Source organism: Remersonia thermophila, chromosome 3 (genome assembly GCF_042764415.1).
Source record: "Remersonia thermophila strain ATCC 22073 chromosome 3, whole genome shotgun sequence".
Taxonomy (NCBI): domain Eukaryota; kingdom Fungi; phylum Ascomycota; class Sordariomycetes; order Sordariales; family Chaetomiaceae; genus Remersonia; species Remersonia thermophila.
Window position 1 is genome coordinate 1,371,693 of NC_092219.1, and position 27,812 is coordinate 1,399,504.

The 27,812-nt window shown below is 63.6% G+C and overlaps 7 protein-coding genes across 7 annotated transcripts; 4 read left to right on the forward strand and 3 right to left on the reverse strand.

Annotated features, from left to right (window-relative positions):
- Positions 1-1,278: 1,278 nt before the first annotated feature.
- VTJ83DRAFT_3206 (uncharacterized protein) lies at positions 1,279-2,415 on the reverse strand (the record flags this gene model as incomplete). The annotated part of the gene is made up of 1 exon (XM_071009559.1): positions 1,279-2,415. One exon carries the CDS (start codon positions 2,413-2,415, stop codon positions 1,279-1,281), a length of 1,137 nt encoding a protein of 378 aa, XP_070867084.1.
- Positions 2,416-3,091: 676 nt separating this feature from the next.
- On the forward strand, positions 3,092-4,093 carry VTJ83DRAFT_3207 (uncharacterized protein; the record flags this gene model as incomplete). Its single annotated transcript, XM_071009560.1, has 1 exon — positions 3,092-4,093. One exon carries the CDS (start codon positions 3,092-3,094, stop codon positions 4,091-4,093), a length of 1,002 nt encoding a protein of 333 aa, XP_070867085.1.
- A 457-nt stretch (positions 4,094-4,550) lies between these two features.
- On the reverse strand, positions 4,551-8,962 carry VTJ83DRAFT_3208 (uncharacterized protein; the record flags this gene model as incomplete). The annotated part of the gene is made up of 2 exons (XM_071009561.1): positions 4,551-8,769; positions 8,844-8,962. 2 exons carry the CDS (start codon positions 8,960-8,962, stop codon positions 4,551-4,553), a joined length of 4,338 nt encoding a protein of 1,445 aa, XP_070867086.1.
- An 852-nt stretch (positions 8,963-9,814) lies between these two features.
- VTJ83DRAFT_3209 (uncharacterized protein) lies at positions 9,815-13,309 on the forward strand (the record flags this gene model as incomplete). The annotated part of the gene is made up of 2 exons (XM_071009562.1): positions 9,815-10,051; positions 10,112-13,309. 2 exons carry the CDS (start codon positions 9,815-9,817, stop codon positions 13,307-13,309), a joined length of 3,435 nt encoding a protein of 1,144 aa, XP_070867087.1.
- A 537-nt stretch (positions 13,310-13,846) lies between these two features.
- On the reverse strand, positions 13,847-14,819 carry VTJ83DRAFT_3210 (uncharacterized protein; the record flags this gene model as incomplete). The annotated part of the gene is made up of 3 exons (XM_071009564.1): positions 13,847-14,198; positions 14,273-14,621; positions 14,711-14,819. 3 exons carry the CDS (start codon positions 14,817-14,819, stop codon positions 13,847-13,849), a joined length of 810 nt encoding a protein of 269 aa, XP_070867088.1.
- Positions 14,820-16,544: 1,725 nt separating this feature from the next.
- VTJ83DRAFT_3211 (uncharacterized protein) lies at positions 16,545-20,015 on the forward strand (the record flags this gene model as incomplete). The annotated part of the gene is made up of 3 exons (XM_071009565.1): positions 16,545-17,282; positions 17,342-18,848; positions 18,928-20,015. The coding sequence occupies 3 exons, from the start codon at positions 16,545-16,547 to the stop codon at positions 20,013-20,015; spliced, it is 3,333 nt and encodes a 1,110-aa protein (XP_070867089.1).
- Positions 20,016-23,828: 3,813 nt separating this feature from the next.
- VTJ83DRAFT_3212 (uncharacterized protein) lies at positions 23,829-26,861 on the forward strand (the record flags this gene model as incomplete). The annotated part of the gene is made up of 5 exons (XM_071009566.1): positions 23,829-23,909; positions 23,958-24,089; positions 24,141-24,732; positions 24,789-25,213; positions 25,293-26,861. The coding sequence occupies 5 exons, from the start codon at positions 23,829-23,831 to the stop codon at positions 26,859-26,861; spliced, it is 2,799 nt and encodes a 932-aa protein (XP_070867090.1).
- Positions 26,862-27,812: the final 951 nt, after the last annotated feature.

A 27,812-nucleotide genomic window follows, 5' to 3' on the forward strand; every position in this document is an offset into this window, starting at 1 on the left:
TGCCAAGCGCTTCTTCACCATGGAGCCGTCGCTGCAGAGGCCACCCTTCACCCAGCTCGTCGTCAAGACGATGCAGAAGCTGTCGGTTCTCGCCCGTTGCTCGCCAGAAGGGACCTTGTGCTGACTACGTAAACGCATAGCTACCCCGAAGAGCTTGCCGATCGGGCCTGGGACAACGTCGGGCTCCTCCAAGACAACATCCGCCCGGCCTCGGGCGCCGTCCCTCCGCGGGTCCTGCTCACCAACGACCTCACCCCGAGCGTGGCCGAGGAGGCCATTCAGAAAAACGTGTCCGTCATTGTGAGCTATCGTAGGTTCCGTCCCTCCCACTCCTTGGTTGGCGCGCGATGCCTTGCCGCAGCTACAGCAAAAGAAGAAGAAGCCCGCCTCCTAACGCCGGCTCGCAGACCCCTTCATCTTCCGCGGCCTCAAGTCCATCACGCTGCTGGACCCGCACCAGCGCATCGTGCTGCGCCTGGCCCAGCACAACGTCGCCGTCTACAGCCCGCACACGGCCTCGGACGCCGCGCCGGGGGGCGTCAACGACTGGCTGGCGAGCCAGGTCACGCGGGGGCTCGCCGTCGACCGCACGGCCGTGATCCAGCCCGCCGCCGGCAAGCCCGAGCGCTTCGCGTACGCCGGCTACGGCCGCGTCGTGACGCTGCGCGACGGGGCCGACCTCGAGGGCCTCGTGGCCAGCGTCGGCCGCGCCCTGGGCATGCGCCACGTCCTCGTGGCCAGGCCCAAGGGCTTCGCCCGCCCCGTCCGCACCATCGCCCTGTGCGCCGGGTCCGGCTACGACGTGGTCAAGGACGTCGACGCCGACCTCGTGGTCACCGGGGAGATCAGCCACCACAACGCGCTGCGGCTGCGCATGCTCGGCCGGTGCGTCGTCGCCGTGAACCACAGCAACTCGGAGCGGGGGTGGCTGCGCGACGGGCTGCGGCCGCAGCTCCTGGACGAGCTGAGAAAGGAGGAGCCCGCCGCCGAGGTGCTGGTCAGCGAGGAGGACGAGGACCCGTTGCAGTTTTGGGAGGTCCCGGCCTGAGAGAGAGAGACAGAGAGGGTCTTGAACAAAACTAGAACAACGCTATGCGTTCTTTTCCCCCCTGTGTGCGTGTGTGTGTGTGCGCGCGCGCGCGCGCGCGTGTCTTGCAATGCATTCCTGTCATGACGGCTGTATGCCGACAAAGTGGTTCGTCATCTCGTGATCGTGAGCAGCATCGACTTGGCAACCAAGGATATGTCCAAGCCGTCCAACACAGAGCCGGCGCCCCTTTACTCCCCTCCCTCCTGCTCCCCCGACCCTCTCTCCGCGCGTCCCCCGTTCTCCTTCCTCTCCTCCTCGCCTGTCCTCCCCAAGGCCGCATCGCCCTCCTCGATCAGCTTTTCCACGTCATCCCCGCCAACCCCGAGCTCTCTCCACCGCACGAGCAGCCGCCTCGGCAGCTCCCACTCCCGCTGGGCTTCCTCCTCTTTCCCTTCCGCCACCAATCTCCTGAGCCGCTCCGGCACCTGGACAACCTCTCGCGCGAGCTCCCTCGTCCTGGCCCTCGCATCTCTCGGTCCTTCGCCAGCAGCAGCAGAAGCAGCAGCGCCGCCGGCCTCTCCGCCAAGCTTCTCCCGCAACCCCTCCCTCAGCGCCCGGGCCTGCGCGTAAATCCTCTCGACGACGGCATCCAACGCCGCCGCTCCCCCGGCGACCAACCCGCCCTCCTCGCTCCCTTCCGTCGCCAGCCCTGTTCCTCCCGCCGCCGCCGCCGCCGCCGCCGCCGCCGAGGACGCCGAGGACGCCGCCCCCCGCATGCGGCGGATCGTCTCGGTCGCGGCGATGAGCTTGCTGTAGTTGTCGTAGACCAGGGCCTTGCGCTCGGCGTCGAGGGCGCGCATCTCGGTCAGCGCGCGCGTGTAGGCGCGCAGCAGGTCGGCGAGGGAGCCCTCGCGCAGCAGGCGGGCGGTGTAGGCGTCGGCGTCGAAGGCCGGGTCGTCGAGCTCCGAGGGCTGCTGCTGCTGCTGCTGCTGGGCGGACGGGCCGCCGTGCGGGAAGGGGGAGAGGGAGAGGGAGGGGCCGGCTGCCGGGTCGAGGAGGTCGGTGATTTGCACGGTCGGCGGGGGCAGCTGGTGGGAGGAGGAGGAGGACGACGACGAAGGGGTGGCGGCGGTGGTGGCGGTGGCGGCGCGGAGGTGGTAGTACTCGCGGAGGGCGGCGCGGGCGCGTTTGGAATGGGGGTTGGCGGCGGCGGCGGCGGTGGGGTTGACGGCGGCGGAAGAGGTCGAGGCGGCGGCGGGGTTGGGGGAGCCCGACGGGGTGATGTCGAGGCTCGGGCGGGTCGAGGAGGTGGGCGTGATGATGGACGAGTTGGCGCGTCGGGGGAATGGACCGCCGGGGTCGCGCGGAGAGGCGATGGTGGACATGGCGGCGGTGGGTGGGTGGATGTTCTTCCTCGTCGTAGGGTACAGCGGAGGGAGGAACTCGGTGGAGGTCCAAAAGACCTAGGTAGGTCGGGATGCGGCGAGATGTGTTGCTGGTGGTTGGAGAGTGGTGAAGTGGGAGCGGAAGTTGGATGACGATGCGTAATCACTGGTGAAGGCTTGTACCGATGCAACGTATGAAAGGTACAATAGCTCAGGTAAGGTAAGGTAAGGTAACGAAACCAGCTTGGGCCAATGGCAGTGGGGCGAGGGTTGGCCGCTCCAGGGTTGCACGGCAAAAAGCGGGTCCTCCGGTGGTGGGGGAGCTCGGGTCCCGGCACCGGGCCCGTGCCCCACATTTCCACCGTCTTGTCTTGTACACTACATGTTGTGCTATAATTATTGTACCATACGAAACGAACAGGAAAGCTTCCAGGTCCCTTGCATACCTACGCTCCCAGGCTCTCTCTCATCAATTCTTTGTCAAGGTCGGCTCTTCACCGCTTCCAAGGGCAAAGAAAAGGAGCATGTAATCGGCCTTGGCCAAACAAAGGCCCCAAGGGTTTCATGTAGCACTCACCTCACCAACCCCCAACTCCTCCTAGGAATAGTAATAGTATTAACGAACATACCTCAGGGCACCCCCGGCAGCAAGAGCAACGCCAACAACAAGCACCCCATGAGCCAACCGCCTCCTCACCGAGAAAAGGACGCCGCCATGTCGTCCGCCATCGCTCGCCAGCTGCAAACCTCGCTCTCCACCACCTCCACGCCCCTCCCCTCCCTCGCCTGGCTCCATTCCCTCCTCTCCACGCGCTCCCAGCCTCTCCCGCCCCTGGCCTCCCTCCTGGCCACCGTCCGCGCCCGCCTCCTCGCCGCCGACCTGACCTCCAAGAACCTCCTCGACGATGGCTACGCCCAATCCCACTCCTTCCCGCCGCAGCTGGCGCAGACGCAAGCCACGGCGCCGGCGGGAGCGGCGGGAGCGGCGGGATCCGGACGCGGCCGAGGCGGAGGCGGAGGCGCAGGCACAGGCGGAGCGTCTCGCGAGACGCGCCTCTCCCACGACGTCATCGTGCAGGTCCTCGACATCCAAGACATCTCGCGCCCCCGGTGGGAGCAGGTCGAGCAGCTCGAGGCCCTGGCGCGCGGGGAGGGCACGCGCGGCCGCGAGGTCATCCGCCTGCCCGTCGGCGGAGGCGGCGAGGAGGACGGCGAGGAGGAGGACGGCGGCGGGGCCGTCGTCGTCCAAGACCAAGGAGGAAGAGGAGGAAGAGGAGGAGGAGGAGGAGGAGGAGGCCAAGGCGCCAACGACGGCCCGCCAACCTCCAACGCCCCCGCGGCCCCGCGCCAGCCCGGACCCCGCGGCGCCACCCACTCCCTCCTCCTCCAGGACCCGCAGGGCCAGACCCTCCGCGCCCTCGAGCTCAAGCCCGTGCCCCGCCTCGGGCTCGGCAGCACCCACATCGGCGAGAAGATGCTGCTCAAGGCGGGGACGCCGGTGGCGCGCGGCGTCGTGCTCCTGGACCCGGCCTCGTGCGTCGTGCTCGGCGGCAAGGTCGAGGCGTGGCACCGCGCGTGGGCCGAGGGCCGGCTCGAGAGGTTGAGGCGGGATGCGGGGGCGCCGCCGTCGTCGTCGGGAGGTGGGGGGATGATGACCCCGGCGGCGACGGGGGGGTGATGGACGGTGGGTACGTACCCTACGGGAGAGGGAGAAAGGGAGACGGGATACGCCCAGCGGTAGTTGTGAGTCGGGTCGGGTCGAGTCGGGCTTGGGTTGGGGCTTGGGTTGGGACGAGGCGAACGCGTGTTGACGTGTGTCTGTGCATCGATGTGTGGCGGGGATGAAAGCAAGGTCGGCTACGTGCACGGGAAGAGGGATGGCACGACGGGCATGTCGTCAATGGATCGATCGCGGTGGCGTGGCGGGGGTTGCACGACCGCTAGGAATGAAGGATACCCCAGTTCTGCAGTTTCGCTCATAGAAGGAATCGCCAGAGGCATGACGGAGAGGTGGACGGGTGAGACAAAGATCACCAACCCCCCCATCGAAACTGGCCGCTGTTGCTCTGTATTCGCCCATCCGGCGGCCCTCTAGATGCCCGAGGGCGAGGTAGGTAGGTACAAGAAGAAGGAGGTTAAGCACCCACAACCTCCCCCAACGCCCGCCATCCCGCCGCCTCCCACGGCGCCACCATGATGGCCGTCTGCGCGTCCCTCGCCCTGCCCGTGCCCGCGTACGCCCTGGCCAGGTCCTCCGCCCCCACGTCTCCCCGCGGCGCGACCCCCTTGACGGCCACCCGCAACGCCATCTCCGCCGCGTTCTGCGCCTCCTCCCCGGCGCCTCCCGCCTTGGCCGCGGCGGCGGCCGAGGCCAGCTCCGCCCACCCGTGCGGCAGCCACGGGTGCAGCATGACGTCCACCCTCGCCTGGTGCGCCTTGGCCTCGTCCGGCCCGCTCTCCTCGCCGCCTTGGCCCTGGCCGAACGCCGCCATGGCCCGCAGCACCTCGCCGAGCTGCCTCCGGTCGTCCGGCGTGACCCCCTCGTCGCTCGCCCGCAGGCCCTGCATCTCGGCCACCACCGCCTCGAGGCTCTCCTCGTCGTTGTCCAGCAGGGCGACGATGCCCAGCAGCAGCACCGCGCGCACGTGCTGCGGCGAGTGCTCGATCACGCCAAACAGCACGTCGCGGGCGCGCTCCCGGGCGTCCTCGCGCCCCGTCGCCCAGAGCACCTGCGCCAGCACGCACGCCACGTCCGGGTTGCTCCCGCCCGCCTCCTCGCCCTCCGCCGCGGCGCGGAGGGCGGCGTCGTCCTCCATGGCCTGCTCGAGGCACGCGACCGCCTCGTCGATGCGGGACCGGTAGTAGTTGGCGAGGCCCGTCGTCACGTGGGCGCTGAGCCGCACGCGGCGCCGCTCCTCGGCCGAGAACTCGCTTCCGCCGCCGTCGGGGTCGGTGGCGCTCAGCTGCAGCGCGAGGTCGGCCGCCTCGACGGCCGCGTCGTGCGCCCCCGCGGCGAGCTGGGCGCGCGCGAGGTCCGCCTGGGCCATGGCGAAGCGCTTGAGCGACTCGGGGGACTCGGTCGCTTCGTAGTCGGCCTCGACGGCCGCGCAGACGCCCTCGAGCGTCTCCGCGGCGCGGGCGTGCTCGTGGTTGCGCTCCTGGAACAGGGCGGCCAGGTGGCCGTAGGCGAGGTCGCGCGGGTCGAGCCGCTGGAGCTGGCCCAGCGCGAGGATGGGCTGGAGCAGCGACGTCGCGGGCAGGTCGCCGGGGGACGCGGCGACGTGGTCGAACATGGACACAGCGTATCGCTGGCGCGTGGCCAGCGAGGACGCCTCGGAAATGTCGGCGGCGTGGGTGAACAGCCCCCGGGCCTCCTTGACGTCGCCCGTATGCAGCGCCACCAGGCCCTGGCCGAGCCATGCGTGCGCGTAGTCCGGGTCGGCCGATTGCGCCTTGGTGAAGGCCTCGTTGGCGAACCGCACGTCGCCCTGCAGGAGGGCGAGGGTGCCGAGGTTGGTCCACACGTGCGCCCCCGCCTCGTCGATGTGCAGGCTGCGCACGAAGGCGTGCTGCGACACGGCCGGGTTGACGGTGCTGGTGACCACGCCGAGGGCGTTCCAGAACTCGGCGTTGCCGGCCTCCAGCTCGATGGCGCGCTTGAAGCACGCGATGGACGCCTTGAGGTGCTTGGTGGCCTTCTTGCGGAGGCGCGCCGGCAGGCACGCGTGCGCCCGGTGCTCGGCCCAGCCGAGGTTGTAGTAGGCCACGGCCTGGGCGTACACGTCGTTGGCCGACGCCTGGATGGCGCGCTTGTGGGCCAGGATCGTGGCGTGCAGCACGTCCGCCAGCTCTCCCGCCGGCTGGCCGTCGTCGCCGACGCCGTCGGGCCCGTCCGGCCCCAGCGCCTCGACGCCGAGCATCTGCCGGACGAGATCCGCCGGGAACGCGGCCAGGCGGCCCCGGACGCTCGAGAAGAGCGAGCACGCGTCCGCCACGGCCTTCCAGTAGTTGAACGTGTCTCGGATGGCCTCGGGAGCCCGCTCGGCCGCGAAGCGGAGCGCCTCGGCGGCCAGGTCGACGGCCTTGCCGAAGAAGCCCTTGTCGAGGCTGTCGAGACCGCTGTCGACCGTGGCCTGCATCAGGGCGATGGCGACGCCGGCCTCGTCGGGGCGGTCGGCCATGACGGTGCGGTACAGGTGGAGGGCGTCGTCAAAGTCGCCCAGCTCGCGCTTGACGTCGGCCAGGATGAACTTGGAGAACCACGTCTCTCCCGAGAGGCTGCCGGCCTGCTCCAGCCTCTGCGCGTTCAGGATCGCCTTGGTGGCGGCGATGTAGCGGCCGGACCCGTGGTAGCTCTCGCCCAGGCCGACCCACGAGTGGTAGTCGTCGGGCGAGATGCGGAGGGCCGCCTGGAACGACACGATGGCCTTGGCGTAGTTTTGCTTGTTGAGCTCGGCCACGCCGAGGGCGGCGAACGGCCAGCTGATGCCCTTGCGCTTGGAGCCGGGCGGCGGCTTGACCTTGCCCGAGTCCACCACGCGCTGCGCCACCAGCTCGACGCGGTCCCAGTCGCCGTCGTCGGCAAACGACCGCGCCAGGCGCTCGGCCGACTCGACCTCGGACGTCGACAGCTCGACCGCCTTCTGGAAGCAGCGGCGCGCCCGCTTCTTGTCCTTGGCGTAGTCGGCGTAGTACTTGCCCAGGCTGGTGTAGGCCGGCGCGTAGTTGAGGTTGCTCTTGAGGGCCTCGAGGAAGTACGAGTAGGCGCCGTTCCGGCTCTTGCGGGCGGCCCGGGACGTGTCGAGGTTCCAGAGGCAGTAGCCGATGCGGTACTGGGTCTGGGCGAGAAGCTCCTGGGACGCCTGGCTCTTCTTCTTGCGCTCCTGCAGGAGCGGCAGGCAGGCCTCGAGCTCGCCGCGGCTCGTCTCGAAGTCGCCGTGGAGGGCCTTGACCCAGGCCGCCTCGGTCCGGACGCGCAGGTTGTCCGGGTCGCGCTTCAGAGCGCGCTCCAGGAAGGAGATGGCCTCGGCGTACTCCTCCTCCTCCTCGTAGATCAGGCCCACGCCGATCATGGCGCCCGTCGACGACGGGTCGTGCTCCAGCACGCCGTCGAACAAGCCCTTGGCCTCCTGGTGATGGCGCGGCGACTGGTAAAAGACGAGGGCCGTGCCGAGGTGCAGCGCGAAGGCGTCGCCCGTGTTGCGGAACGACAGGCCCGTTTTGGCGCGCTCCGCCTTGAGGTGCTCCAGGGCCTTGCGCATGAGCTCAACGTTGCTCTCGTGCTCCTCGTGGTGCTGGTAATACTCGCCCGCCAGCCGCAGCGCAAAGAGCGAATCGACCCCGGCGACGCCCTCCATGACCATGAGCAGCCTGTCCTCCTCGGTCATGGGCACGTACGTGGTGGGCGCCCCGCCCCCCTCGTCGTCCTCGCTCTCGTCTTCGCTTTCGTCGTCGTCGTCGGCGGCGGCGGCGGCGGGCGCCTGCGGCTGCTGCGAGGCCTCCTCCTTGAGGAACGGCGACGCGTCGCTCGTCAGGAAGGCCATGATGACGCGGCTGAGGTCGCTGTCCGGAAAGAAGGTGCAGTACTGGCGGAGCACCGTCACGTCCCAGGCGGCGATCTCCTTGTGGTCCTGCCAGTTGATGGCGAGATCCCAGGCGAACTTGAACGGATGTCGGATGATGACCATGTCGTTGGCCAGCTTGCGGACGACGGCCGCCTCGTCGTCCTTCTGCCTGCCCGGGGGCCAGGCGGCCATGCGTTCGTAGCGGTAGACCAGGAGCTTCTCCTCGTAGGTGCGACGCACGTCGTCGTCCGAGGCCCAGTCGATCACCTTGGCGTACACGTCGGCCAGGCGGCTTTGGCCGTAGACCTCACGCTTCACCTCGAGCGTGACCTCGCCGAGGCGAGCGCCGAGGCGGGTGCGGCGCTCGCCGATCAGCGTGTTGATGCGCTTCTTCTCGTCGGCCTCGAGGATCTGAGCCTGGGTCTCGTAGGTCCTGGCCGGGTGGGGGACGCGGCCCTCGAGGGCCGTGTAGATGTCGCTGCCAGGCAGAATCACGTCGAGGGCGGCCGCGTACTGGCCCTTCTCGCCGTGGGACCTGGCGTGGTCGATGAACTTGTCGATGACCTCCTGGCACCTGTGCATGTCGTTGCCATCGCGGTAAATCTCGGCCAGCTTCACGGCCGCGGTCTGATACTGCTTCAGCTTCTTGCCGCGCTGGCGCTGATAGAGCTTGACCAGACCCTGCCATGCTTGCGTGTCGGCGGGCTTGAGCCGTGTCGCAGCCAAGTAGGCCGTCTCCGCCTCGTCGGCCTGGTTCTTTTTGTCAAGAGCAAAGGCGAGAAAGATGTGTCTTTTTTATGGTTTTTTTTTAGAGTGAGCCACGGTCCAAGACCCGTCCGGACTCCGTTGGGAGGGGAAGCTCACGCTTGGTAGTTCTTGGGTTCCCTCTGGAGGATGTCCTCGACGGATTGGATGGCCTCGTCCCACTTCTGATGCTTGATCAAGTCATTGACGGCCCTCAGCAGGGCCTTGGTGTTTGACATGGCGTGAGGATCGAGCCCGAGTGCGGGGCCAGGCTATGAGGGAGGGGAATCGGAGTGCTATTGGAGCCCTCTGGTTCAAGCCACCCAGCTACTTATGTCGATGAGGCTGCCGATGATGCCGTGCCCGAGGTGGGGTTGGAGGTTGACAGGGATGAAAACAAACGGGAATGAATGATGCTGACCCAAGCCCAAAAGTGGCATGGGAGAGAGACGGGAGCAAAGGGTCGGCCCAGCAGCCAGCAAGTCTAGAGAACAAAAGACAGCCTAGAACGGCATGCGATGGCCGTTTAGTCCGATAATCATACCTACCTACAAGGTCAGGTACCTAGGTAGCTGAGGGTGGGTAATGTGCAGCGTGTAGCGTGTAGCGTGCGGTGTGTAGCGTGTGTATAGTGTAGGTGGGTAGTGGGATGTGTTGTGTGGTTTGGTTGAAGCTGAGTGACTGAGTGAAGCTTCGGAGCCAAGCCCTCCACTTGGAGGGGCACAGTGCGCTGGGAGTTGACTATGACACTGTCCTTTGTGGGTCAAGAAACACCCCGCCAAACCAGCGGTGCCGGGGTACAAAAGGGTACCTCGCTCTACCGGCAAGGTCTATGGTTTTATGCGGGGCTGGGCTGGAGCAAAAGAGTACCTTCAAGTACCCTGCATGTGGCGCTCCAGGCCGCTGCAGGCCACGACCAGGGACCCCTGCTCAGCTTTTCAGAGACTCCAGAAAAAAGTTCAAGAGAAAATCAATCGGCCTCTCTTTTGTTGTTTCGCAGTTTGATCTCAACCACCACACACCCTCTCCGTCTTTGCCTTCTCCCGTCTTTTTCTTTTTTCTCTCCCACCGTCACAATCCACCTCGCAGAGATGGATTCTAACCCGGCCAAGCGGAGAAAGCTTGACCACGCCCAAGACGACGCCGAAGTCGCGCTGGCGGCTGCGGCCTCGGCTGGCATTTCCCGGTCCACCACCTTCGTCCTTGAAGCCGAAGAGCTGCTCGAATACGTCTGTCCCGACTACGATGCTGCGTTTTCCGGTGCCGACGGCCTCTTGCACCGCATCAAGGGTCTCGTCGAAGGCATCGAAGCTCACGATCAGCTCCAGGTTCGTCTTGGGACCGCCCACGCAAGCCTCGCGCATCGCGCCGCTAACCTCGTCCTCCAGATCGCCGAGGCCGCCGCCAAACTCGAAAAGAAGCACAAGATCAAGGTTCCGTTCCCCGAACCGCGGCCCGATGGGTCGTCCAATTACAAGGTCGCCTTTGCGGCGCCCTCCAAGTTCAATGTCGTGGGCAGCTACGTCTTCAAGACCATGGTCAAGACGCAAAAGAACCCCGCCGTCGACATGGTCGTTGTGATCCCCGAGTCGGTGCTGCAGGAAAAGGACTACCTCGACATGCGCTACTTCTACAAGCGGGCCTACTACCTGGCCGTCATCGCTGCCGCCCTGAAGAAGGAGCTCGGCGCCCAAGGCCAGCTCTCCTACGAGTACCTCCACGGAAACCCGCTCTGCCCCGTCCTCGTCTTCCAGCCGAAGGGCCCCGCCGCCGGCACCACCGAGCCCGAGCCCCCGAGGTCGCAAGACTTCAGGATACGCATCCTTCCCAGCGCGCCCGAGGGGTTTTTTCCGGCGGCGAAGCTCCACCTGGGCGCTTCTCTGATCCGCAAGGCGCGCGACGGCGAAGCCCCGTCCGAGCCCACCCCCTTCTACAACTCGACCGTCGCCGCCGAGAGCACCTTCTTCCCGTATCTCAAGGTCCTCCGCCAGGCCGAGAAGAAGTCCAAGGGCTTCCGGAAGGCCTGCGTCCTGGGCCGCATCTGGCTGCAGCAGAGGGGCTTCGGGAGCGACGTGGCCCAGGGCGGCTTCGGCCAGTTTGAATGGGCCCTCGTGCTGGCCCTCCTGCTCCAGGGCGGCGACAAGAAAGGCCAGGCCGCGCTGTCGGCGTCCCTCAGCAGCACCCAGCTCTTCAAGGCCATGATCCAGTTCCTCTCCGTGACCAACTTCTCCGAGAAGGCCTACGTGTTTGGCTCGGCCAAGGCGGATCTCGACGCGCACGTCGAATCAGGGCCCGTTCTCTACGACGCCGCACGCCAGCTGAACATCGCCTTCAAGATGGGGTCTTGGTCGGCCGCCTTGCTGCACCAGCACGCCAGGTGGACCCGCAGCCTCCTGGCCGAGAACGCGGGCGATCAGTTCACCCCGACCTTCATCCTCAAGGCCGACGTCCCTGCTCACAGCTTCGACTTCATCGCCCATTTGGATCCCAAGAAGGCGGCGGACCAGGCGGGGCTCGACCCTCGGGGTCCCGCGTGGCGCCTGGGGAGCCGCGTGTATCGGATCCTCAAGCGGGCGCTGGCCGACAACGACATGGGCGAGAGGGCTCGCGTGATCCACGTCAAGGCGTCGGCCTGCGCGCCGTGGGCCCTCGCCGACGGCCCTGCCAGGGAGACCGCCCCCCTCGAGATCGGCGTGGTGTTTGACCCCCTGAGGATGGCCCGCACCGTCGACCGCGGCCCGGTGGCCGGCCCCAGCGCCGAGCAGCAGCAGGAATGCGCCCGGTTCCGGAAGTTTTGGGGCGAAAAGGCGGAGCTCCGGCGCTTCGAAGGCGACGACGCCCGCGAGACCCTCGTCTGGTCTTCGACGACGCCCTTCGCCCTCTGCGAGGAGATCGTGCGCTACATCCTGGGGCGGCACCTCAAGGTGGACAAGGAGCTGGCCGTCTACGGCGGCCGCCTTCCCGCGCTGCTGTCCCTCAAGCCCGCCGACACGGCCGTCTTCAACGTGGCCAAGAAGGCGTTTGACGTGTTCGAGCGCGACGTCCGCGGCCTCGACGACCTTCCGCTCCGGGTGCGCCAGATCGCGCCCGTCTGCGCGGAGCTCCGCCACGCCTCGGTCTCGCTGCCCGAGCTGGACCCGTCCAAGTCGTGGCGGCGCCCCCTCGAGTGCGTCATCTCGTTCGAGGCGTCTGGCAAGTGGCCCGAGAGCCTCATCGCCATCCAGCGGACCAAGATCGCCTTCCTCATCATGATCGGCAGCCTGCTGGAGAAGAGCAAGCCGGGCGACGTCCGGACGCACGTCGGCCTCGAGGATTCGGCCTACGACGACGAGAACCTCGCCTTCCTCGACGTCCTGTACGAGAACGGCCCGGCGTTCCGGCTGCGCGTGCACAGCGACCTCGAGGAGTCCCTGCTGCAGCGCCAGTCCAAGAACAAGATGAGCGAGCCGTGGAAGCGGCAGCGCGCCGCGACCCTGCTCGCCAGCTTCCGGCGCCTGTACGTCCACCTGCCGCTGCACAACCAGTACATGACCACGTGCGCCACGCGCTTCCCCGCCCTGTCGCCGACCCTCCGCCTCGTCAAGCACTGGTTCAACGCGCACAAGCTCGCGTGCCACTTCACCCCAGAGTTCATGGAGCTCGCCGTCCTGCGCGTCTTCCTGGCCCCCCACCCCTGGGAGGCGCCGACGAGCCCCGCGACGGGCTTCACGCGCGTCCTCGCCTTCCTCGCGCACTGGGACTGGCGCTCCGACGCGCTCATCCTCGACACGAGCGGCGAGATGACGGCGGCCGACCGCTCGGCCATCGCGACGCGCCTCGACGCCTGGCGCAAGATCGACCCGCACATGAACCACACGGTGCTGTTCGTCGCCACGGCCCAGGAGCCCAGCGGCACCGCCTGGACCACCCTCGACGGCCAGCCCAAGCCCCCCAAGGTGGCCGCCGCGCGCATGACGTCGCTCGCCAAGACGGCCTCGCGGCTCATCAAGGACAAGGGCGTCGGGCTCGACGTCCGGACGCTCTTTGTCCCGTCCCTCAAGGAGTACGACGTGCTCCTCCACCTCAACAAGAAGGTGCTCAAGGCGGCCCTTGCGACCTACCCCGGCGAGCCCGCCGAGGCCTACGCCGCCTCGGACGCCGACGCCCCGCAGCACGCAAAGTTCAAGAACCTGAGCGCCCACGCCGGCGAGCCCCCGCTCCCGCTGGCCCAGCACCCCGCCGACGCCCTCCTGAAGCGCCTCGACGCCGTCTACTCCCACGGCGGGCCGCTGCTCTTCTTCCGCGGCGGCAGCCCGGACGACGCCACCATCGGCGCCGTGTGGAACCCGCGCATGCCGGCTCGGACGTTCCGCGTCAGCCTGCCGACGGCGTACAAGCCGGCGAGCGCGGCGGCGGTCGAGGCGGGGAGGAAGCGGAGGGCGGAGAAAAAGGAGGAGGAGAGCGGGGACGAGGGAGAGAACAGGGGAGGCGAAGAGGAGGAGAAGGAGGAGGACATGGTCGAGGTGGATCGGGAGGCCATCTTGGCCGAGATTGCGAGGATCGGCGGCGACGTGATCGAGAGGATCGAGGTGAAGGATTCGTCGTAATCGTGGCATGGATCAGAAAGGAGCAAGAGCCCCGGCGGCGATGATGAGCGTCCCCAAGGTGCCTACCTCCTTAGCTATCTTGGCTACCTAGCTACCTAGGTCTCGGAATGCAATGACGATTCCATGTGAGGCGTGCTCCTCTTTGGCATTTTCCATTGAGATGGGTTTCATGCGTCCAAGGAAAACACCGGCGTCTCGAAATGTCCTGCGGGACAAAGCATCGTCGGGAACGTAGATATGGATATTCCCTATGGCTGGGGTCTAGTCGCGACAAGAACAACCAGACAGCTCATGATATCCCGACTCGCAATCCACCCCCATCCTCTACTCCACTATACCCATGCTCCAAACAAACAAAAAAAACACATCCAGTCATCTCGTCGTGTCGGCGTGTTCCCAAGTTCTTTTCGGGCTGGACGGACGCGGGTGCCGCAACCCCGTGACGATCCGCCACATCTATGTAAGCGTCCCCCACCTCCCCCCTCCAACCTCTTCGCCAGCTACCTTCCATCAACGCTGCGCAACGGTCGAGGACCGCTAGTGCACCATGGCCTCGGCCTGCTTGTTGAGCACTGCGGGGGCGGCGGCCGGCTCGGGCTCGTCCACCTCCATGCCGTCGCCGGCGCCGTCCTCCTCGCCCTCCTCCTCCTCGAGGAGCTCGTCCTCGCTCTCGCCCTCAATGTCGACGCTGCCCTCGTCCTCGCTCTCGCCGTCCATGTCGACGCCGTCGCCGTTCTCGCCCTCGACGCCCTCCATCTGGGAGTCCTCGCCCTGGGCCTCGGCCTCTTCCTCGGCAAGCTCTTCGGCGCCGTACTCCTCCTCGTCGGCGACGAGGTCGGCCTCGGGCTGCTCGGGGGGGAATTCGGGAGGGGCAGAGGCTTCCGAGTCCCTGCGGATGGGCGCGCGTCAATGGTTGGCGATGGAAAGCGGAAAGAGACAGAGGGGACGAAAAAAAGAACGTACCACTTGATGGCAAACCTCGTGACGCGAGGCTTGTTGGCCAGCACGTTGCGACGAATCTTTTCGACGATGGGCTTGGCGGGGGGGTCGTTCTGGAGCTCCTCCGTCTCGTATTCGTTGTTGACGTAGTAGCCGACGCGCACAAACTCGCGGTCGTCGTAGGCGCAGGTAAGCAGGATGACCGTCACGCCGAGCAGCTCATCGCTCGGGATGCGGCTCGTGTCGGGCGGGTCCGCCTCAAACACAAACTTGTTGACGCCGACGGGGATGGGGCCGACGAGCAGCGAGTCGAGGAGCTGGTCGTACTGGTCGGACTGGGCCGAGCCGACGTAGGTGAGCTTCCACTCGAGGTCTGCCAGAAAAGGGAGTGTTAGCTGGGTGAGTGAGTGAGAGAGAGAGAGAGAGGGAGGGAGGGAGAGGGAAAGAAAGAAAGAGACAAACCCTTTTGCAGAGGCTCGAGGCACTCAAAGGTGATCTCGAACACGTACTTGTCGGTGAACTTGGCGGGGTTGTTGATCACGTTGACCCCGAGGAGCGAAACGACAGACATATTGGCAACGCAAGGGGGTTGTTGATAGCACTAGACGTAAACAAGTAGCGGGATGCTGCTTTGTTGGTTTCGCGTAGTATGCGGGTGGGTGGGAAGTGATGCTTGGGTCAGGTGAAGTTGGTGGTGGAGAAGAGAAGAGGAAGAGGAGGCAAGGGAACGCGGGAATGTAACGTGACCTGGCGGTTCAAGGCCAGGGAGGGAGAGAGGAGGAGAGGTAAGTAGGGAGAGAGACCAGGAGGAAGACGGGAGAGAGAGAGAAGAAGAAGAATGGTGGCTGCCCTGGGCGACGTGGACGTGGGATGGAAGGGAAATAAGAAAGTTGGGAAATGGCCTTGCGGAACCCGTCTCGTTGCAGAAATGGGGCCGGCTTGTCCAGTGCTTTGGGACGTGGACGCCTTCCGAGAAACAACACAGCAACCCGCAACCGCTAAGAGAGAAAAAAAAAAAAAAAAACAAGCACCGCCAAAACAACCGAACAAACAGCCAGCTGGAACCCGAACCGGTCTCGACCTTTGGGGCTTTTCGGGGAGCGGAACCTGGAAAGGAGGGGCGCTTGTTTTGGGTTTGGGTTTGGCTTCCACTGCCCGCGTGTGTGAAGTGGCGGTTGCGGTGGGAAGCGGAGCATCAGCAGCAAGGGGGGGGGGGGGGGTTCCCAGTCCAAGTCGCGTAAATTGGTTGCAGCGAGAACGCGTCCCGGCCCAGCGCCCAAGGTCAGGTACGCCAAACCTTGTTCACCGCCCCAACGCGGTCATGCCCATGGGCCCATGGCCCACTGTACACCATACCTTATGTACCACAGTACGCAGTACACAGTACTGGCAGCTAAAGCACAGCACCGCTGAGGTCAGGCACCGCCACAGGTGGCACCTCAGCGGCAGTGGCAGTGGCAGTGGCAGACCGCCCCGGTGGGGAATCCGAAAGTCAACGGCCCGCTCATGCTTGAAGATATACTGTGTAGTAGTTAATAACTACTGCGTACTAGTACACGGCAGATAGTACAACAGTAGTTAGATAAACGAAAAAGGAAAGCGGACAAATCAGGCAGAAACTCGAGGGCTCCACCGGCGGAAAGCTTAGCTAAGCCGGACCACCCCTGTCCTACCCGACCGCGCTTTTTGCTCTCTTTCGCGCCCAAGCTTCTGCGCAGAGTCGACTTGGAAGAGATTCTTGCTTGGATCCTCCCAAAGTCAACTTCAACTCATCCTCCAAGAAATTCTGCCCACTTACCTGATTCCCCCCCCCAACAACAACACAAAAAGCATCGCGTGCCTTTCAAAAAAAAAAAAAAAAAAGGTTCCGATGACATTCCTGCGGTAGAGAATAGCATCTTTCCGAATCAACAAGAGATCCATTGGCAGGGGCTTTTTCTCCTTGCTCTTCTTTCTTTGCCTTTCCTTGGTGTGCCCGTGCGCGAGTCTGTATCCTCCCAGCATGCGACTCTCGTCCTAATCTTTGCTCACTTTCTTCTCTTTCAAACAACACAGCGTTTCGTCTTTGGACACCGACGTCGCCTCGACCCAGCCACCCCAACAAGTTCTTACCCCGATTCCTGCGATCGGCCGCTCCTCGGGTTCTTGTTCTCTCTCCATCGCCGGAACAGAGCTCCTCGTGGATCAGCATCCCATCTCGGGCGACCGCGCCACGCTCACGGTCTCGGCTTCGGACCTCGTCGCCATTGCTAGGCCTGAACTCTCGACTCGCAAGACCCTCGGACCGCAATTGGCGATGGCCGACTACGATCCTGCGCACTCGGGCGGCGCCTGGGAGGGTAGCAGCAGGGGGTATGACGAGGTGACAAATGGCAGCCGTCAGGGAAGCATCGAGGAGCATAGCACTGGTCAAGATCAAGAAGAGTATTCCGCTGGTCCCGCCCCCCATGTCTCAGGTGACGTCCCATCTGCCGATGGCGACGACGAGGATGCCGCCGAGTACGACCCGGCCTCGGTCGTCACGTCCGCTCCCGCCGCCCCGGCCGCGCCTCCGCCGCCGGCCGCCGCGAGCGAGGTCCCCATCCGCCCGTCGCCCCAGCCGGCGGCTACCAAGAAGAAGCCGCGCACCGTGGGAGGCTTCCTAGTGGGAGACTCCGACGACGAGGACGATGAGGCTTCTGCTCCTCCTGCTGCCGCCCCCCAGCCCTCTGCTTCGCCCTCTTCCCCACAGCCCTCTACCACCGCCGCCAAGCAGGCGACGGTGGCCCAGCCCAGTGCAGATCGTGCTCCCGAGGGGAACGCCGAAGCAGCAGCGGCTGCTGTGCCTTCGGCGCCGGCCCCCGCCGCCTCGGCCGCTCCCGCGGCCGCCCCGACCGCCGTTGACAGGATCGCCCAGCTCGAAGAGAGAGTCCGCGATGACGCGCGCGGCGCCGTGGACGCTTGGCTCGCCTTGATCGCCGAGCACCGGGCCCGGAACGACATCGAGCAGTCGCGCCAGGTCTACGAGCGCGCCCTCGCCGTCTTCCCCCAAGCGGTACGTCGGAGCGATCCCGCATCGGCCAGGAATCGAGAGCCCCGCTAACCCGTCCGCAGGCCGACATCTGGGTCGACTACCTCGCCATGGAGCTCGACATGAACAACTTCCCCGAGGCCGAGCTCATCTTCAACAAGTCGCTCATGTCGACGCCCAACGTGAACCTGTGGACCAAGTACCTCGACTACATCCGGCGGAGGAACGACCTGACGGACACGACGGGCAACGCGCGGCAGACCGTGGCCCGCGCCTACGAGTTTGTCATCGATAACATCGGCCTGGACAAGGACTCGGGCAAGATCTGGGTCGAGTACATCCAGTTCATCAAGTTCGGCCCCGGCACCGTCGGCGGCAGCCAGTGGCAGGACCAGCAAAAGATGGACCAGCTGCGCAAGGCCTACCAGCGCGCCGTCTGCGTCCCCATCGCCAACGTCAACACGCTGTGGAAGGAGTACGACCAGTTCGAGATGGGCCTCAACAAGCTGACGGGCCGCAAGTACCTGGCCGAGAAGTCGCCCTCGTACATGTCGGCCAAGGGCGCCAACACGGCCCTGGAGAACATCACGCGCGGCCTCCAGCGCACGACCCTCCCGCGCCTCCCGCCGGCGCCGGGCTTCGACGGCGACCAGGAGTACATGGAGCAGGTCGACATCTGGAAGAAGTGGATCGCCTGGGAGAAGTCGGACCCCCTGGACCTCAAGGACGACAAGGACCAGCCCGGCCTCTACCAGAAGCGGATCCTCTACGTCTACAACCAGGCCCTCATGGCCCTGCGCTTCTGGCCCGAGATGTGGGTCGACGCCGCGCAGTGGTGCTTCGACAACGACATCGCCAACAAGGACGGCACCCCGGCCGGCCTCGACTTCCTCACCCGCGGCATCGAGGCCAACCCGGAGAGCGTCCTGCTCGCCCTCAAGCACGCCGACTACATCGAGTCGACGTACCCGGCCGAGGAGAACGACCAGGCCAAGATCGCCCGCGGCAAGGCCGTGCGGGCCCCTTACGACAAGGTCCTCGACACCCTCTACGGCCTCATCAAGCGCCTCAAGGACCGCGAGACGGCCCAGGTCGCCCGCATCGAGGAGGCCTTCAAGGCGGCTGCCGCCGGCGGCGAGCCCTCGGCGAAGCCGGCCAAGCCGGATGACGACGACGACGACGAGGACGACGACGACGCCGCGGCCGGCGACGGCAAAGACAAGGAGGCCAAGGAGACCAAGATGCAGGAGCAGCTTCGCGCCATCCGGCAGGGCTACGCGGCGCAGACCCAGCTCCTCTCGCGGACCATTTCGTTCGTCTGGATCGCGCTCATCCGCGCCATGCGCCGCATCCAGGGCAAGGGCAAGCCCAACACGGAGCTCGGCGGCATGCGTCAGGCCTTCCAGGACGCGAGGCACCGCGGCCGCCTGACGAGCGACGTGTACGCCGCCGTGGCGCAGCTCGAGTGGACCATCTACAAGGACCCCGCCGGCGGCAAGATCTTTGATCGCGGCGCCAAGCTGTTCCCGGAGGATGAAAACTTTGCGCTCGAGAACATCAAGTACCTCCACTCCCGCGACGATGTGACCAGTACGTCTTTTGTTTTTTTTTTTTTTTTTTTTTTTTTTTCGGTCACTTTTTTGGTCACCTGCTAACTGCCCCGTCAAAGATGCTCGCGTTCTCTTCGAGACGGTCGTCAACCGCCTGACCCAGAAGCCCGAGCTGGTGCACAAGGCCAAGCCGCTGTACGCCTACTTCCACAAGTACGAGTCGCAGTTTGGCGAGCTGGCCCAAATCACCAAGCTCGAGAAGCGCATGGCCGAGCTGTTCCCCGAGGACCCCAAGCTCACCCACTTCACGGCGCGGTACTCGACCGACAAGTTCGACCCCATCGCCGCGCGCATCATCGTGTCGCCCGCCGCCCAGCTCCGCCCGAAGCAGCTCGTCATCCCGTCCATCGAGCAAGGCCCCGCCGCCCGGGACTCTCCTCGCCCGCCGCCCCTCGCCGCTCGCGCCAGCCCCGCGCCCCAGCCGTTCCAGCCGCCGGCGGCGACGAACTCGCCCAAGCGGCCCCTCCCCGCCGACGACTTTGACGAGCCTCCCCGCAAGATCCAGCGCAACGATTTCGGCGAGTTCCAACGCGGCGCGTCCCCGCTCAAGGGCGCCGCCGGCCGCCGGCTCGACCAGCAGCGCCGCACCGGCGGCGGCTCGTACACGGCCGGCGCCCCCGCCCCGATCGCCCGCGACATCACCTTCCTCCTCAGCCAGATCCCGCGCGCCGAGGTGTACGACTTTTACCGGCTCGACCCCAACAAGATGGTGAACTTGCTCCGGGACACGCCGGTGCCCGAGTACTCGGTGTGGAAGAGCACGCACCCATCGACCCATCACCACCACCCGCCCCATCATCCTTCTGCTCCTCCGCATCCCCATCCCTACGGCGGCGGCGCCGGAGGAGGAGGAGGAGGGTACGGGAGCCGCGACTCCCCCGCCCCGGCCGGCAGGCCCATGAGCCCGTACGTGGGGGGCGACCGCCGCCTCCCGACGACCACGGCGCCGTACCGCCAGGCCCGCCGCCGCCGGCCGGCGCCCCCTACGAGCCTCCTCCGCCCGGCTCTTACCCCGCCCCCGCGCAAACGGGATACATCCCGCCGCCGCATGACGCGGGGGGTGCGTGGCCCGGGTATGCCCCGCCCCCGCCGCATCAGGGCTGGGGAAGATGATTTGCCCATAAGGAGGGGGGTTGGGGTAGGGTAGGTGAGGGAGGATGGTTGTAAAGTGAGGGAAAAGAAAAAGAAAAAGAAAAGAACAAGGGGGAGGGGAAACGTTGGAGGGGAGGATATTATGGAGGCGGCCGAAACAGCCGGGATGGGCGTGGTAATTGTGGTTTTTGTGGATACGCAATGTGTTGTACAACATTCGTCCGTCTTGCCTCGCCAACGGGACAAGCTCCGGGGGGGGGGGGGGGGGGGGGGGCTGGTATCTATCTATCTAGCTAGCTAGCTGAGGTATCTCGGTCGAGATGGTGGTAGCTGAAGGAGAGAAAGAATGTAATGATGAATCCATGGGCTCATCGAATCTTGATTGGCGATGATGATTGCGAGGGTGATGCGCAATGCAATATTTAGTTACCATGCACCGCGAGGGAGGCTGGCTTGTCCTGGAGGTCTGTCCGGCCCTGATAAACAAGCAGCCTCTCTCGCATGCTCTCTCTGGCTCCCTCTGGGGGGAAAGGGGGGTGGGTAGATGCGTCGCAGGGCGTTCTTGTCCGAGGTTGCCCCTCACATCAAGTCTGCATCCGAGGTCCCGGCGACGTCGATACCGTAGGCCCATCTGCCTGCCGGCTTGCCTGCCTCCTCCAAACCTCATGCCGGCAGCCCCCTTTATGAGATGCGCATACCCGAGGTGTCTAGCACATACGGCCATACCCACAAGAAAGCACGGGATCCCGTCCGCTCTCCCCTAGTTAAGCTTGTGAGGGCTCGAGTAGTAGTTGGGTCGGTGACGACCAGCGAATGCCGGGTGCTGTATGTTTTTTGTTTTTTTTTTTTTTTACGAAAAAAAAAAAAACAAAAAAGAAAAAACAAAAAAAAAGACAGAAAGAAAGAAAAGATCTTGTTTACGACGACTATTTGCATTAATAAGGGTGATAACCAAAAGGGAGAAGGTGGTCGTCGGAGTGGGGTTTATTTCTTGGTACATCAAGGAGGAGGCCAATCAACAAGGTTAGGGATCAGTCTATAGTATGCTCACAACGCCTCGGCAAGCGACTAAGCAGCAGCCGCAAGGCGGTTAGACCATGGATTTCAAGGCCTGGTTCGATTCCGTGTCTTGAACAGAAATGCCGAGTCTCCTACTTGATGGGTAGGGGGAGGGTGATATATCGGTTGGATGTTGCATCGATTAAGAGGACCTCGAGTACGTTGGCCGCTGTACCCGCTCGTGAACAGACTGCCCCAATGTCCTACCTACGGCAGAGCACGTGGTCCGTTTCCCTTGTCTGGCCAACGAGCAACGGGCTGTAAAGCCATCGTCGTTGTAATACGTTCATTGAATCCAGCGGGTACTGCCCTGTTCCTGTCTGGTCGTGCGCAATCCGGTGGAAAGATACCTGCGCGGGCGTAACAATGCCACCTATCCATACCGCGTTCTCCTAGATGTGACGTACACCCGGCAGACCTGGCTGATTCGGAGGGCAGCGTAGCATCACACCCCCGGGTGCTGTCGCCGAAACACCATGAGCTGCCTGTCTAGAGATGGCACAGCCCGACGGTCGATGGATGTTGGTGCCTCGCTGGGCGTGTTTGGCCGTGATTTGCAGCTCACCTCCTGGGGGTTGTCGGTCATGGTCATGATCTCGGCCATGTCCCAACGTATTCTTGAGAGAAGGATATCGAGGCTTTGCACGCAGGGTTGTTGTTGTTGTTGTTGTTGTTGTTATTGACTGATGGACGAGGTCAAGAAACGTCTCCTGGTGTTCATCTGGGGTTGATACGAATTATGGAATCGGAAGGTTTCTTCCCCAATCGCTTCTTGTTGGCGGGGCTAAGGCCCCTTTCCCTTGTCTTTTGTGTCCTCTATCCTGTCAAGGACTGTTTTTGTGAGTGGGATGGCGACGCTTAGGAGGCGGGCTTAGATAGTAACATGAGCGCGGGATGGCAAGGTGAGAGAAGGCAACGAGCTGGTGTTAGAAGTGTCTTGGGTGGTGGCCATGCAAGCCCAGAGGATGGTTTCTGACAGTCAAACAAGAGACAATGTTTGGGGAACCATGCTCCCCTCTCTTCTTTGCATGGTTGAAGGGGGTCGCTTCTGTTTCCTATGGGGATGGTGTGTCTCATCCGTGGTCTCCAACCCCCCGAGAGCAATCCTCGTCGACGGAGATGGAAAAGGCATCTCTCGCTCGAGCAGAGGGAACGCTGCCATGCGTCCCTGGGAATTTTGGCACGGAGGATTGGACATTTTGAGGAGCCAATGGAACTTCCGGGGCCACAACTTCAGCGACAAGACCCATGTGGTGTGTATGCTGCCCGTAGCGTTTCCTGATGGGTGGATTGTGTATCTGTTTTATGTTGTCCAGAAGCAGCATTGGACTCTGCTAGGTCGTGCTGTTCCTATTGACATGGCTGCTCACAATAGCAGCGGTATCTAGCCAAACCTTTCTGCTTTCTTCTGGTATTGTTTACTACCAATTATAACTGGAAGAGGACAAGGGATGCCTCGGTTGACCAGCGGGTGATGCAGCATTCTGGAGATATCCAACTTCCCCAGCAGTACGCAGTACCCGAGGCATTAGGTTCTCATCAATAATACACACAAGATCGCGTGCCTTGCCGTAGCCGTCAACATTTCTCTTGTCGATTAAGGTTCGCGCCGAAAAGTCTCTCTTCTCGGAAACCTTGTTTGCCTGGCCTCCCAAATCTCAGGCATAAAAGGCCTCTTCTTTCTCTTCTTCCTCTTCTTCTTCTTCCAACCTTTCAACCACAACCACAGCCACAACCGACCTACAGCCTCCAGTCCTCGGCTGGTCTGACTGATTCAACGCTACCTGAGCCAACCCGGCCGGACTGCTTCCGCTTCCACTTCTACATCTACTTCAAGTCCACGTCTGCTTTAGCTTCCGCTCCCCGTTTCCCACCACCCAGTTAGCTTCCACCATTCATACCCAGCCTCCAGGTAAGCATCTTATCGCGTGGTATACCATTCCGCAGCCTCTTCTGCACGCTCCCTTCTCAGCGAGCTTTTCAAAGCCACACGCCTTCGCACGGGCCGGCTTCCTGCAGCTGTCTGCAACGCACGCCTTATATCCTCCCTGGAAACATCACCACACAACCTAGCCTTCCTTGCCAAACCTTTCCCTCCAGACGACACTCAAACAGCAAACCATCCTAGCCATCTTGGCGTCGCTGCTCCATTCTATCACTCTAATTCTTGAGGCCCCTCCCTTTCCTATCCTGCCAATCAACCACATCTTTCCAAGCAGCTGTCTGACCTGGGACTCTGGATTCTGGCTCTGGTCGTTTCTCGCCAGAAGGCCTGACAGAAAGAAGAAGCAAGACTGTCTACAGGGTCGAAGCCTTTCCTCATCCCCTCTAATTTCTTACACTTCTCTCACTACTCCCTCGCTTTCCCACGTTCCACAAGAGGCATTCTTCCATTCTTCAACCTTCCTTCCATCCAACGCTGCTTTCTCTCTCCCGACCACGCTTCTTCTTCTCGATCATACCAGGAATTGCTCATTCCATTCCTCACTCAGCCGCTGACCGTGAGCAACAGCAAACCTCGGCATAGCCATCACGTTCAAACCATCCATAGGTAAGCCTTCTCCTCCAGCCTGGGCTCCAGGCATCGCCGCCATCCGCAATCGTCTTCGGCTTCCCTTACACACATCGCGAGAACCCCCAAGGAAACACTCCTCCAAGTCATTTACAATTCTCCCGCCAGCTTGCCTTCTGACTCACACACACACACACACACACTCTCTCTCTCTCTCTCTCTCTCTCCCTCTCTCTCTCTCTCTGCTTCCTTGCCAACCCACTCGAATCGGCTCGCTAACACTCTCCAAGCCAAAACATGTCGGCCGCCAAGCGCAACCCGCTTGAGCTGCCCAAGGGCCTCAACCAACGTTGCGATCTGCCCCCCGAGGCCTACTGGGTATGTCGATCCGGATCCTTCTCCTTGAGCAGCGCTGACCGTCTTCAGCACGCCGATCGCACCGACTACACTCCGTTCGCCGTCCGTCCCGGCTACTCCAAGTCGGGCACCGACATTCGCGTTCTTGTCAATCAGTTCCGCGTCGAGTCGGTGACCGGTCGCGATGTCTACCAGTATGACGTGAGTTTTGCTCCCTACCCAACAAGTCCCTGCCAGATCTGACCCTCTCAGGTCACCATCACCCCCGAGCCCTCGGGGGCCATCGTGTACAAGAAGGTCTGGAACACCCCGCTGGTCAAGGCCAAGCTGGCCGAATTCAAGGCCCCTTGGCTCTACGACAACCGCAAGCTCGCCTGGTCCACGGCCAAGGTTTCCAACGTCAAGATCGAGGTCGACCTCGGCGCCGACGAGGGCCGCCCCGGCCGCAAGAACAATGTCTTCGTTCTCCAGATCCAGCAGACCTGCAAGGTCCGCATGGAGTCCCTCAAGGCCTACCTGGAGAAGCGCGCTCCCTGGGACAACTCGGTCCTCGAGTGCATGAGCTTCCTGGACCATGCCCTCCGCCAGGGCCCCTCGGAGCGCATGGAGCTCATCAAGCGCACCTTCATCAACGAGAACTCCGCCACCAAGATCCTGAACCCGTGCACCGAGGCCATCAAGGGCATCTACTCGGCCATCCGCCTGAGCGATTCCCTCAAGTCGGGCGGCCTCGGCCTGGGCGTCAACGTCGACGTCACCAACCAGACCTTTTGGATCGGCCAGGGCCTTGAGCATCTCGTTCGCAACTACCTGGGCTGGCAGAACCCTCGCCAATGGGGCAATCGTGAGTCTTCCCGTCATCCCCGGCCGCGGACGGCTGATGGACTAACCCGGCCCAAGTCAACACGACACAGATGGCGGGGTTCCTGAAGCCCGTCAACGTGCGGCAGAAGGACGGCACGGTGCGCCTGGGGCCGTCCGAGGCCTTCAAGCTGCTCAAGAAGCTCCAGGGCATCCGCTTCGTCGTCAAGCACCGCGGCAGCGCCGGACAGCCCCGCAAGGAGTACAAGATCCGGCGCTTCCACTTCGACCCCAGCTTCGGCACCGAAGGCGCCCACGCCAAGAATGTCACGTTTGAAAAGAAGATGGAGGACGGGTCGACCAAGAAGTACACCATCGCCGACTACTACCTCCGGACGTACAAGACGCGCGTCATGCATCCGCTGCTGCCTCTTGTCGAGACGATAAATGCCGGCTTGTTCCCCATGGAGCTGTGCGAGGTGGTCCGGTTCAACCGGTACGCCTACAAGCTCGACCCGGAGCAGGTATGTTTTTGTCATGATTTCCAGCCCTAGGAGCGCCGAGCCTGACGGTTGTTTTTTTTTTTTCTTTTTCCTTTTGCAGACATCGGCCATGATCACCTTCTCCCAGGCCCGGCCCGACGCCCTCAAGCCCGAGATCGAGCACATGGTGCGCAACCTCGACTGGGCCAACGACCGCTATCTGGCGCACTTTGGCGTCAAGATCAGCACCAAAATGCCCGTGGTCCAGGCCAAGCTCCTGCCGAACCCCGTCGTCAAGTACGCCAACACGACCAAGAACCCGGGAACGAGGGGCCGCTGGGATCTGATGGGCGCCAAGTTTGTGCAGTCCCCCTTTGACGTCAAGAAGTGGGCGGTGGTCATCGTGGACCAGCGCACCGACCGGGCCACGGCGCAGAACTTTGGGCGGGAGTTTAAAACGGCGTACATGCGCCACGGCGGCAAGATCAGCAGCGACCCCGTGGTTCTGGAGCTCAGGGGCAACGACATCGAAAACGACATGGCGGGCGTCGTCGGCACGATGACGCAGAAGCTGGGCGGCTTCCCGCACCTCGTCTTCTTCATCCTGGCGCAGAAGAAGCAGTTCCCGTACGACCGGCTCAAGCGCCAGGCCGACTGCCGCTTTGGCTTCATCTCGCAGATGGTGCTGGGCCAGCACGCCAAGAAGTGCCAGGGGCAGTACCTCTCCAACGTCTGCCTCAAGGTCAACGCCAAGCTGGGCGGCCGGAACTCGGCGCTGGAGAGCAAGACGCCCTTGTTTGCGAAGCCGACCATGATGATCGGCGTCGACGTGTCGCACGGCCAGACGGCCGAGGGCTCGGTGTCGACGGCGGCCATGTGCGCGTCCATGGACCGCGACTGCGCCGTCTACAGCGCCGCGGTGCAAACCAACGGCTGGCGCGTCGAGATCCTCCAGGAGGAGAACATGTGGAACCTGCTCGGCCAGCTCGTCACGCGCTGGAGGAACCGGAACAAGATGCTCCCCGAGCACGTGTTTTACATGCGCGACGGCGTCTCGGAGGGCCAGTTCGCCCACGTCATGGACATTGAGGTGCGCATGATGAGGACGCTCTTCAAGGAGCACTTCAAGACGTCGCCCAAGATCACGGTGATCGTGGCGACCAAGCGCCACCACATCCGCCTCTTCCCCGAGCGCGGCGACAAGAACAACAACTGCCTGCCCGGCACGCTGGTGGAGCGCGAGGTGACGCATCCCTTCCACTACGACTTTTACCTGTGCTCGCACGCGGCGCTGCAGGGCACGGCCCGCCCCGTCCACTACAACGTGATCCACGACGAGGTCGGCCTGCCGCACGACACGCTGCAGCGCATTCTCTACGAGCAATGCTACCAGTACTGCCGCTCGACGACGCCCGTGTCGCTGCACCCCGCCGTCTACTACGCCCACCTGGCGGCGGACCGGGCCCGCTGGCACGAGCCCAGCCCGGACGCCGCGCCGGTGCAGCCCAACGGGAAGTTCCAGGTGCTCCATCGCGCCCAAGGCCCCATGGCCAAGGCCGAGGTCAAGACGGCGACGTCGCGTCCCAAGGACGCCCAGCCGCCCCCCCTGCTGGCCATCGGCCAAGGCAACCCGCGGCCCGAGTGCAAGCCCGCCATTGACTTTTTCAAGGGCACCATGTGGTGGGTGTAAGCCAAGTCCGGAAGCCGTAGGTAGAAGGAGGAGGAGGAGGAGGAGGAGGAGGAGGAGGATACAAGGGATATGGTCGCGATGTTTTTTTTTTTTTTTTTTTTTCTCTTTCTTGTCTTCACCACTGGAAGGGTCATTCTCTGGCATCCGGGCTACACTAGCTTTCACGAGGGGCTCAGGATCTGTTCCAAAGGATTAAGGAGGTGATGTGATGGGTGGCTTGGCAGTGGGGAGGCATCTCCAAGGCAGAGAGGGAGAGAGAGAGCCCAAACACGTGAGTCCATAGCACAGATCTCGAAATCAAAGCGATGCGTTGTGCTAGAAACGTTGGTGCATTCCATGATGCACAAGGTGACATGACATGATGGATGGATAGCGATTCCAGGTTGGAATATCACAGCATAGACATGGCCCATGGTCTCGTACGCTACACAGTAACATTACACAGCGTACTAGTTATACTACTAGTGGGTTGTTGACCCTGAAGCTGAAGCTGAGGTTGCCGGGGCAAGGCGCCCCTGCGGAGGAGGATGACGTCAGAAGCGCTGTGGGGGTGCCGCATCGGGGCATGGGCACGTGTCTTGGCAAGGCGGTGGGTGGGGTCGTTGCTGTGGGTGGGGCAGCGGCGGGATCCACAGGGACCGGGAGGGGACGGGACCTGATTGGATCCGCCCCACCTTTTGACAAGGTCCAACAACGTCCAACAACGTCCAATTCATTTGTGAAAGTTCACCTCATCATCAAACGTTGGAACTCGTCCCGCTTCCTTAGCCTTGCTACGCTCCATCTCGCCTCGCCTACACGTCCTACACAGCAACCAACAACGGCGAAGTGGGACGCCATCGTGGACGCGGATACACACCGATAGCTTGCTTGCTTGCCTGATTAACGGTCCGTGGCCTCTCTACGAGCATTGTCCAACAACAGCATGAACCGCGCCGCAACGTCGGCTCG